Source organism: Nestor notabilis, unplaced genomic scaffold (genome assembly GCF_000696875.1).
Source record: "Nestor notabilis isolate BGI_N333 unplaced genomic scaffold, ASM69687v1 scaffold13046, whole genome shotgun sequence".
In the NCBI taxonomy this organism is placed as follows: domain Eukaryota; kingdom Metazoa; phylum Chordata; class Aves; order Psittaciformes; family Psittacidae; genus Nestor; species Nestor notabilis.
In genome coordinates, this window is record NW_009932452.1 from 3,332 (window position 1) to 14,204 (window position 10,873).

General features: G+C 36.5%; 1 protein-coding gene across 1 annotated transcript in view; it reads right to left on the reverse strand.

Annotated features, from left to right (window-relative positions):
• Window positions 1-1,190: 1,190 nt before the first annotated feature.
• Window positions 1,191-10,873, reverse strand: part of CTDP1 (CTD (carboxy-terminal domain, RNA polymerase II, polypeptide A) phosphatase, subunit 1) — a gene marked incomplete at its 3' end in the record, with an annotated part of 32,404 nt that continues 22,721 nt past the window's right edge. The window contains exons 8-10 of the mRNA XM_010016405.1: window positions 9,642-9,783; window positions 7,285-7,515; window positions 1,191-1,353 (exon numbers count right to left, since the gene is read on the reverse strand). Coding sequence (XP_010014707.1) covers window positions 1,191-1,353; window positions 7,285-7,515; window positions 9,642-9,783 — 536 coding nt within the window. The remainder of the gene's footprint in view (window positions 1,354-7,284; window positions 7,516-9,641; window positions 9,784-10,873) is intronic.

Sequence of the window (10,873 nt, forward strand, 5' to 3'; positions counted from 1 at the left end):
ACAGTATTTCTTGTGAAAGACTGAGATCAAGGGAGTAAACTATTTTTTACTTCTTTTGCTTTTTCTTCCAAAGCTGTCGACTCTGACAGTTACCGGGTAAATTTAAAAGCTTACACTCACATGAATTTCAGAGTAGCTCATCAGTTATTGAAAGCTATTGGATTTTTCCCTAGAGTAACAGCTCAAAGTCTTTCCAGGACCTCTCCAGCAAGAGCACATCTCAAAATTATACTATGCTGTATACATAAACTCTTTCCTTGGTGAAATGTGCACTTTCCTTCTCACACCTTTATTATATTTTCTGAAGATAACTCTTGAGGCCTGTTATGGCTAGAAACATGTGAACAACTTACTGCAAAAGCTGACAAGTTATACACTCCTGTCTTCAACCTAGCGAATGATCTAAGCTCAAAGATGAATCCAAGCTCCAGAGTCACTAGATTTCATAACAAAGTCAAACACAATAAAATGAATTCATGGAAATATGGTGTCCAAAGACAGGTATTTTTTCCTGTATATCATTTAATATTATGTAATATAGTCATTCATTTGAAAAAAAAAAAAAAGAGCACACAAGGATATAGTAAACAAATAAGCAGCTGTTACAGGTTCACAATGAATTTCAAATAATGTGGTTTTGTGTGAGAAAGTACAGTTCACTCTGTAACAGAAAGCTCCCTTCACCTGCATATCTATGACAGCTGATTTAACAGCACTGCAATTACATGTCCATGGATAATGAGGCCCATGCTCCCCTTTGGCTCTCTGATCTTTTCTACAGCCTGTGCCTATTAAATCCACAGACCTCTCTTCTTCCATCCCAACACCGATTTTGTCCAGATTATTTGAAGATTTACTTAAAAAAAATGTTTAAGGTGACATTTGGCAAAGCAAAACACACAGGAAAAGTGGTAACATGTTTTGCATGACAAAGCTACACTTCAATGAAGTTCTACTTTAAAGGCCTCCTTACATAAAGAGTACTCCCATTCTTGATTCAAGTTTGTCTGCAGAGCATAACTGCATTTTAGCCTGAACTGTACTTCTTAGTCTGCTGTGGCTTTTATTTGAAGATACTGTAGTGGCATACAAGGTCAGCTCACACACATGCATAATTCAGTGTAAGTTAAATCATTATGTATAACTAGCAATCATTACACTAGAAACCTGTCAGAATTAGTTAAGCTCACCTCTTTATCCATACTCTCTAAATCCTCTTTACATAGGGTGTACAGGGGCATTGTCTCAGACATACTTGGCTGGCGTTTCCGCTTAGATGGACCAGGCTGCTCTTCATTTTCACTTGTTGGTAGGTCTTCTTCAAACATCTGTTGCTGATGTGGTTGAACAACTCTGAAAAATTTCAGGGGTCCCACATAAGAAAGATTCACTTGATTTACAGCTTGTCTAGAAATAAAATCCTATAAACAATTTATGACTGCTGAATATGTCTTTGCTTAATTGGGTTCTGTGTTCACCAACAGAAGAAAGATCAAGTCTCCCAACAATTGTTTTTATTTTCAGTCTGATGGCTCAGCTTCTTATTCTGCCTTTGACAAGGTACTCATTCTCCTGCCTTCCAACTGTTCCTGTAAGTAACCATTAAACCTTTCTTGAAGCAAGAGCTTCAGTAGCTGCAAATGCATCAAGGTGCGTGCTCAGGTGGAGTTCATCTGTCACTTGACACATATCATTCACGAAACTATTCTTACATTCTAATATATTTTCCTATCTATGTTATGTTTGTATTCTTGAGTAGCAAAGTATACCTTTCTGTTTCTGAACCTTACAGACAAAAAGTTTGCAAGTGAAAAGCTCCTTTCTGCAGCCTCAATCTTCAGACGTTTCCTAGATGCTAAAGCCTGGATGAGATGCAAAGCAGACTGTATTTCTTTTTGGCAAGGGTATTCAAATACAAAAGCTTTTTTTTTTTTTTTTAAGTCTGTCTTTTATTACCTTGTTAGTTACAATATTTAAGCACAACATAGATACAAAAAGGAATATTAAAATGTTCATACCAATCGATCATAATTTCATGGATACGTCTTTCTAATAGTAATAAAAAGGTAGATTACATCTAGAACAACATCAGGAGACTTCTATATATTTCTTGGATGAATTCTTTCTGTGAATATTGCTCGACTACAAAAGACTGGTAGAAGCTAAAACTGCTACACAATACGGTTTAATTGTGAATATTGGGCTGTCACATTAACCTTCTGGAACTCATTACAACAGCCCAACACTACCCAGAATTCAAAGTTCTCAGGTTATAAAGCTAATAAGTCACAAATTATTTATGCTAGTATGCGTGTAATGATTATCACAAGCAAGTATGAAAGTGATTGTATTTTAAATCACAAACTGTTTCAAGTTTTAACTACCAGGTGAGATGCCATGAAGCTATGAGAGTGGTGGCGATTGAGATGGGGTACAGTTACGTCTCTGCTGACAAGAGTTTCAGTGCAGGACAGCTGCTTCTTGTCAAGCCTGGATTTTCAAGAAATAGCTATAGATCAGCATCCCCACCCCAAAAAAAGCCATTATTAAGTTACGCAAATACAGTCAAAGGTAAGGCTCTACAAATTCTTCTCTCATGAACTTGACAGCTTCTTAAAAAAGGTTATTTAAATATCAAGGTTTCTTTTTTCCTACATCAGTACTTCAATCCCAGAATATACGAAATCTGAAAGCCATACAAAGCTGTCAATCAAGTTCATTTTGAGGGCTCATATTTCCTAAATACATGTCTCCTCTCAGATCCCATGGATAGGTGGGTGAAGGGCGAAGAAAGCCAAGTCATTGCTGTGTTATCCAGAACTGTACTATCTGCTGCAGAAGACTCCCTATCAGCTCAGCAGCACAGCAGAAATTTGCCCCTTCACAGTCTCATTTCTGAACAGTGGAATTTCCTGTGAAGCCAAAACAATGATTAGAATGTTGTGGAAATTAACTAACCAAACTGGTTTTGAGTTTTTCTTCACAAGTTAGAAGTTCTGGGGTTTGGTTGGTTGGTTGGTTCCCCCCCCCCCTTTTCTTTTCTCCTTTCTTTACTAAATGTTTTCTACTTTACAAGACCACTATGTTTTCTTTTGCTATTAAACTGCTCTCAGACAATTTTCATAGGTAAAAGAGGAAAAAAACACCATATTTTCCAAAAGGCTCTTTTAAAATATGATTTCTATGCCCTTTTAACAGCTACCCTTTAGCCAAGAGAAAGGTGATGATGCTATTAACATTCTTACTAAAACAGAGAATGACAAAAGGTCTAAGCACCATACACAACTGCATTAAAAACATGACAAGCTTGACCATGTCAAGAATTATGCACAAGTTACACATAGCAGGCAGCCAAGCAGATTTTCTTTGGCTAGAAATAAATGTAGCATACTTTTTTTAAGAACACATCATCATACTGATGACAGTGAGAACTCCTTTTGCAGAATAAAATGAGATCCATTATACACAAGTATTAACTATAAAATAATTGCATGAATAGTTTCTAAAAGCTTGTGTCAGATTTTTCCAGTATTTTCCAACTGCTATGAGATATGAAACATGGGGGACTTCTCACCAAAGCATTCCCAAAAGCAATATAAAACAAAGACTTCTTTAAGTTTTGTCAGAAACACCTTTATTTTGTCAGAGACATTTTTCTGGCTTTACATTTTCAGCTGCTTGTTGATTAAACTTTAAAGACATACAAACGCAGGAATTTACACTTATTTCTAATCAGATGAGACTCATAAGTACTTTCTCAAAAAACCCACCATATTCATCTGTGCATAGGTTAGTTGGCACTTACTGGTCTTACACGCACAAGGACATGCATGTACAGGGTGGGTTCAACATCTGTGCAAGTAAGAAGCATCTTAACACTTTCACTGATACAACATCAGGGCAAAAGCAAAACCTGCATTATCATTGTGAAAAATATTTAAATTCCATTCATTACTTCAATTTGGTATTTTGTAGTTTTGCTGTCATGAAGACTGAGAACATTAGATAGGAAAAGTTGTAACAACAAGCATGTAAATTAAGAAAGAAATCTTATATGTGAGATTAATTCATATCAGTCTTAAAGAAGTGCTTCAGCCACCTTTTCAAACCAAACATTTAATGCATCTTAGCATTATTTAAAACTAGAGTGCCACTTTTAACCTCTCATATGTAAATTTACCCATATTTTAAGCCTTGCCTCATCTGTTAGCATACGATTAGCATTAACTAGCATTTAATTTGTAATTTTTTTAAATTCTATTTTAAGATACCATTAGCATTTTCTTTTTTTGTTTTTTTGGACAACACTACATTACACATCTCACAACTTGTTACAACTTCAGTGCTTACTGTAATGTCCGTAGAATACTGTTTCCATATGAAAATACAAATTGTTGAGATACATACATACAGAGTGTCAAAGCTCTGACACATAGGTTATATTTAAAGTGGAATCCTTCCTGTTCTCAGACAGGGAAGAGCTCTTGCTGGCTGCTAGCAGCCACAGAGCAGCAGTACAGTACAGTACAGACCAAACTCTTTGCCACCCTTACAGGCAGGCTGCAGCAGTCATGCATGGAACAAAGAACAAGTGTTCAAGTCTCACAGAGCTGAGCACAACGTCAAGATGTATGTCTGTCACACATAATGCTGACCAAATTAACTGAACCACCTGTAATTCACTGGTGACAAATTGCATGTAGATATTTAAACTAATCATATCCTATTTTAAGTTATGTTTCAAGTTGAACCCCAGAAAGAAACTTAAAATGTTGAACCCAAAATAAAGTGAAAACTGAAGCAGTTCTTATGAAATGGCACTCAGATAACTTGAAGACTTTTTCAGTAACCAGCCTTGCAAGAGGTTATCTTCTAAGCACAACAAATTGTTCTTACTGTACAGGACCAAGTATCATTGCAATGCCACGTGTGGCTGCCATCACCAAGGGTTTCCTCTTGCAGCAGTGCAGTTTCGTTGCTCACTGTAGTTCAGCAGCAGATGAAGTTTTTAGAAACTACCAAAGGTGATTATTGGAGGCTTTGATTACATCTACTCACAACAGGAACAGCTGTGAGTGTTAATAGCTTTATCTAACTTTGCTTAAATTCAATGGCTTAGTTACAGATACTCTCATCTTTTTGTAGAAGGTGAACACGTAAGCACATGAAGTCTGTCAGGACATAAAATACACTGCCCTCTATCAAGTAATTGTTGCACTAAGGTAATTTTCTCTAAATTCAAGTATCACATCAGTTTTTAAATTGGATGTGAAGCTTTTTCTTTTATAGAAGTTTGTTGGTTTTTTGTTTTATTTTTTTTAAATATAATTGATCTATGCATTAAGACAAAGCAAGGCAACAATATAGTACTTCTGCCTCAGTTCTTGCTCAGCCAAAGTGCAGCAAAGCTGTTTCTATTCAGCTTTTTGTTATTTATTTACAGCCTTCATGCTCTGCCTGCACTATACTTCCTATCCATTAAAAGTACTGAAAGTGGGATTTGGTCACTGTGCTGCTTTCCTCCTACACTTAATTGAAGATAGCAGAACTGCTTTGATGAGTATAGACATGCCCCAATTAAGAGGTCAGTGTTTACAGGTCACTAACGTTACCAATAGAACCAAATCAACAGGAAATGATGATAAAAATACTATTTCCCAGTATATATCTTATATTAATCTCTTCTTACAGCTGTCTAGCTATAGGATGAAGTTGCAGCACTAAGAAGTTGGATTCACTTTCTTAGATTAAAGCATCTCAACCCTGAGCATTTGCAGTCAGGAAAAACAGCTTAAGTGATTAAAAGAAAAAAATAAAAAATAGGCTTCAGTGTGGACAAAACTCTACATAAGTTGTTGACAAAGGCAGAACAAACATCAAACCCTGTTCTTTTTAAAGCACTGAATGATGCATTAATATCAACATAAACCATCGTACTGAAGCATCGTAGAAGTGTCATACATACACATACAACTTTCCCAGCTCTCTTTCTAGACAAATGCCTTTCCACAATAACTAAAAATACCCAAAACCTGTTCAGCTCCTCTCTGGATACATGCTGTGTCTCAATTATTTAAAGTCTTTCTGTTTAACGTGTCATAAAGTAAAATACAGGCTTTAAGAGACAGTTAAAAAGGAACTGAAAACAAGATGTCTTCATAAACGAGAGACAAAAACAAAATCTGTGTTGACAGAAACAAGGAAGCTGAAATACAAAAAAGCCTATAAAAAGATGTCAAATGAAAAACATCATAAGTTGAAATAATTTAGCAACAGGAAGATAGAGTGGAAACATAACAAGCTACACTAATATACAAAACCTTTACAAGTGATACACTACAAAAGTGGTGGAAGAAGGAGAAGAAAGGTAGAAAACTGCATTTGTAACTGTGCTTTGTATTTTGTGTTTTTGTAATTGTTATATACTGCTTTAGAACAACTGCTATACTCTGATCACACTGTAAAGAATTTTGATCACATTTAGAAAGAGAAAAGCTTTGCCTTCAACTGGATACTTTACCATTGGAGTCAACAAGCCTTGCTAAACTTGTTAGCATTCCAGGAAGTTAGATTCTTTTATATGTGGATACCTAGGGATGAATTTTAGATATTTTACACAGCCTTAAGAGACAAGTGTTGTCCTTGTCACTTAACCAAATCCACAAATTTTGACAAAGTCCAGATGCTTTATACTTCAAATAAGCAGGCCACCTCCTTCTCCTGCTCCTCTTGTATCTTGATTTAGTGATCTAAGGATTATTAACTAGTGCAGTCATATGGCCTTATAAATAACACTCAGCTACACTGTTCTCTCACCACTCCTGATATTTCTCAAAACAAAATACAAAGCTGAAGCCCCACCTGAAGTAATTAGGTGAAGAAGAAGATTTTATTAACAAAAGCCAAATGCTATCAGATATATTTTATAGACAAAAAAAGAATCACAATCCAGTATTCTAAGACTCATTAAAAAACATTAGGCTGCCTCACTTCAGAAATTATTTATTCTAACATTCGTTAGAGTGCACAAACTACATGCTGCATTTATTTGTTCTGAGGTTTCTAGATGCTCTTAGGTGAGGAACAAAAGGCATCTGGAATTCTAGTATCCTGATTTCACTTCAGCTGACCATTCACTTTCACTCATTTCCCTGGCTTTTGAGAAAGCAAATAAAGTAACTAAAACAAAGTTGACAATTAAATTGAAGGCAAAGATAACATGAGTTAAATTTACTACACCTATGAAAATATAGTTGAAGTGACTCTTAGCTATGCTTTAGGTACCTGAAGGATGAGTGTTCACCGTGGACTGGTAAGGAGATGGGAGGAGCTGGAGACTGGATGTACATTGGCTGGCCACAGGTCTGAGCACCTTTCCTGATTAACTTTCCAGTGTTAGGATCATAAAGCCGCACTTCAGGACCAGGTTGAGACTTTGGATGGATGGGTGTTGGGTGAAACAAAGCAGTCTGAAATGTGCTGTGTGTATCAGGAAACGTAGCAGGGCTATTCTCTCTGTTGGATGAAGTTCAGGAAAAAACTGCTTTAGAAATTTAAATGAGCTATCTAACAGCTGAATGTGAAAAAATGAACATTTCTTTTTCCCTAAAGGAGAAACTGGGGAGGGATGAGGAGGAAAGGTTTGGAAGATTTCTGAAGAAACACTTCTCCTTTACCCCATTAAAGTCTCACTGGATTTAAAATGAGAAAAATGCAAAGACACAGATAATGTCATATTCACATCACCAAAAAATTATTAATTGTGTCTTAAAAATTGTCTTAACATATAAAGTTACTGAAATTGCTTCCAGATAGTAACAACTGCATGACTAGAGTATCATGATAATCTGCATATACACAGAGGAAAGCATGCTATTGTATCAGATCTTAGTATCTGCTCTCCAAATTTGCTCCAAGAGAAAACAAACACACTATGAATTTGCAAGTCACCCAAACTCATTTGTTAAAATACTAAGCTGCCTATGATCACCTTGCTGCATTTTAAAGCATAATTTTAGAAGTGTCAGCAAGAAAATTCAGAGATCAGTCTGCAGGAACCACAATTAGGGAGTATTACCCAATTACAATGATGAAGTGCTACAACCTGAAAAGGAAGTAAATAATTAAAATAATAATAATAAAAATATCAAATAACCCAGCATATTATGCACCATGAAATTGATCCTATAGAAAAAAAATCCAATTACATTTTGACAAATATTGGAAGTGCTACAAAACTAGAGCTTTTAACCATATGCTTTCTCAGACATTTCTGAAGTTGTCTTGTAGAGTCAATATTTAAGGTCAACCAATTACAAGTTTACTTAATTATTTTTTTATATTCTTAAGCTCATTTATATGCAAATATTTTCCTAGAGTTCATGCCTCCCCTAGTTCACAAGTGCTTTGGACCAGTAATTACTATTTCAAGCGGCCTTATTAAGCAGAAAAAAATGTTTTCCAGGTAAGTTGCACAATGTTGGGTCAATAAAGTCACCACCTAGATTTGTATTGAGAACACTGCAGTGTTGGGCCTCTGACAAATTAAACATACCATACAAATATTCCAAAGTTTTGGTAACACTTTTTAAAAACAAAATATCCTAGTCAAGCCACAAGTAGGCTACAACTCTTTCTTAAGTTTTAGGAATCTTAGCTCTCCATCTAGTGTCCCATTTCGTAAGTGACCTCGCTTCCAGACATTTTTACTTCTGGTGTCTTCAGTGCGTATGAGGATTTAGGAACACACTCTGCCTCAAATGGCTAGTGTCTTCAAAGCAGAACACAAATGTCTAGCCTACTCAGTTAACCACACCAGTATCAGTTTGATACAGAAAGTCCAATATGCTATTCCTCTTCCCACCTGAACATAGAAGTGAAGGTCCTCTGTTAGGCTTGCAAGACACTATTAATGTGTGTCTATGTAACCAGGCAACAAGTCAAGAAGCAGAAGCTGGCTCTACAGGATCTTGTCATGAGTTACTGTAGCCATGGCACTTTCCTGAAGGGGAATGCTCTTACTAGCCTTCTGACTTCCTCTGTGTTAATAAAGTTTTTGGCTGTCCCTTCTATTTGCCTTCATCCTAGTGCACTGATCATTTTTAACCCTCTCTCTTTTAAGAATTTCTACCATCCCAAAACTTCCTCTCACTATTTTCTTTCTTCCAGTTTTTGCTTCTATCTTCATGCCTTCCAGCCCCTCTTAGATTTTTTTTTTTTGCTGTATTTTTCTGTTCCTCCCTTCAATCTCACCACTCAGAAAAAAATTTGCCATACTTTACAAAATTTCCATGCTGTGAGGAGAACTTGTACATCTCTCCTGTGTTAGGCTGTGGATGAACTGACAAGGTCAACTGCTCCAGCTGAAAATGGCTAACAATGACAACTGCTAAAGAAACTACTGGCATCACAGGTTTCTCCTGATTCTGCTAGCTGCTGAACTGCCTCCTGATCCCTCAGTGGTCTTCCATTTTAGCAGTACAGAAGTGGATAAAAATGGAGGGTTCTTTCATAAAATCTGTAGGCATGCCACACCACTCTGAATTTATCAGAAACCAAATTTTAAAGCTACATTAATAAATGAGCATCATTGAATAAATAAACTACTTTCAGGGCCCCTACTCCCCCAAGTTCCCACTTACCTGTGTGTTTTGATGTAGTCATCCTTCAAGGGAAAAAGCTGTTCCTCAACCTTGTCCCAGCGCTCCAAGCAGCTCCACAGCCAGTCAGGGTTTACAACGTGGAGGTCCTTGCAGTCCTGAGCTTGCCGTACTTTTTCTGTGCCTATTGCGAAACATAACATTACAGTGTTCCCAGAAACACAGAAGATGGTTTTAAGTACACTGGTTTAAGAACATTTTTGTGATCAATCTCACAGAAAAACAAATGCTCCTCCTCAATCTAATAAAACAATCACAATTGATAAAAGTGAGACTCTAAACAAGATGCAAGAACCTCAGTCTCAAGCTGGATGAAGCTATTTGCAACTTCCCAAAGCACTGGCACCATGGAAATTATACATACACTAGAATTAACAGTCAACCCCTTTTGCCAGTACTGGCGGCAAAGCAGAACAACAAAAGTGAAGTTAAACATGGCAGGCTAGCACAAAATCCTCACGAAAACATCAACAATGCAGTATGCAAGTAACAAGGGTTCTCAAATGCCACCCTCTGGAGAAGCCAGGAAAAGAGAGAAACTCTTCAGTTGCTATAAATCTTTGCCAAGAAGCATCAACAAGAGTAAGCAGAAAGAAGCAAATAAAGGTTGAAATTAACCTTGAAGTGTAGTCAGTTCCCAGAAACAGCTGTTTCAAGAATGTATTTATTTGACTGGAAAAAGTAATTTCATCAATTGCAGTAGTTGTTTCACCATTTATCAAAGAGACCTATGAAGGGACTGGACACTTTTGAGACCACAAAGAATTGTACAACCTGCCAATAAATCATTAAATATATACGCAATAGAGAAAAACTCCAAGGATTCTGACCCGATATATCTAGGCTTGACACTCTCACATCGTATTTTTACACAAATACTGGCAAGGCTAGAATATGATAAATAAACTCTCATGCATTTGACTGTCCCACAGCTGAAACCCATCGCTCTTCCCTTTTCTTACATCTCTATAGCATTTCATCTTATTTACATATTATTCAAAATGCTTAAACCCAATTCTTTGTTCATATTCTGTCATGGTACAAAGACATTTAAACATACTTTAAATGCACTACATTTTTTGTTTAAAAATGTGAAATAAAGGGATACCATCAAGCACTAAAGGCAGGAGTTCAATTAAAACTTAGCCCTCTCCTCTAGATTAAGAGCAGAGCTGACAGTGAAGCAAGAATACATAACTTCAAACACTATTCAC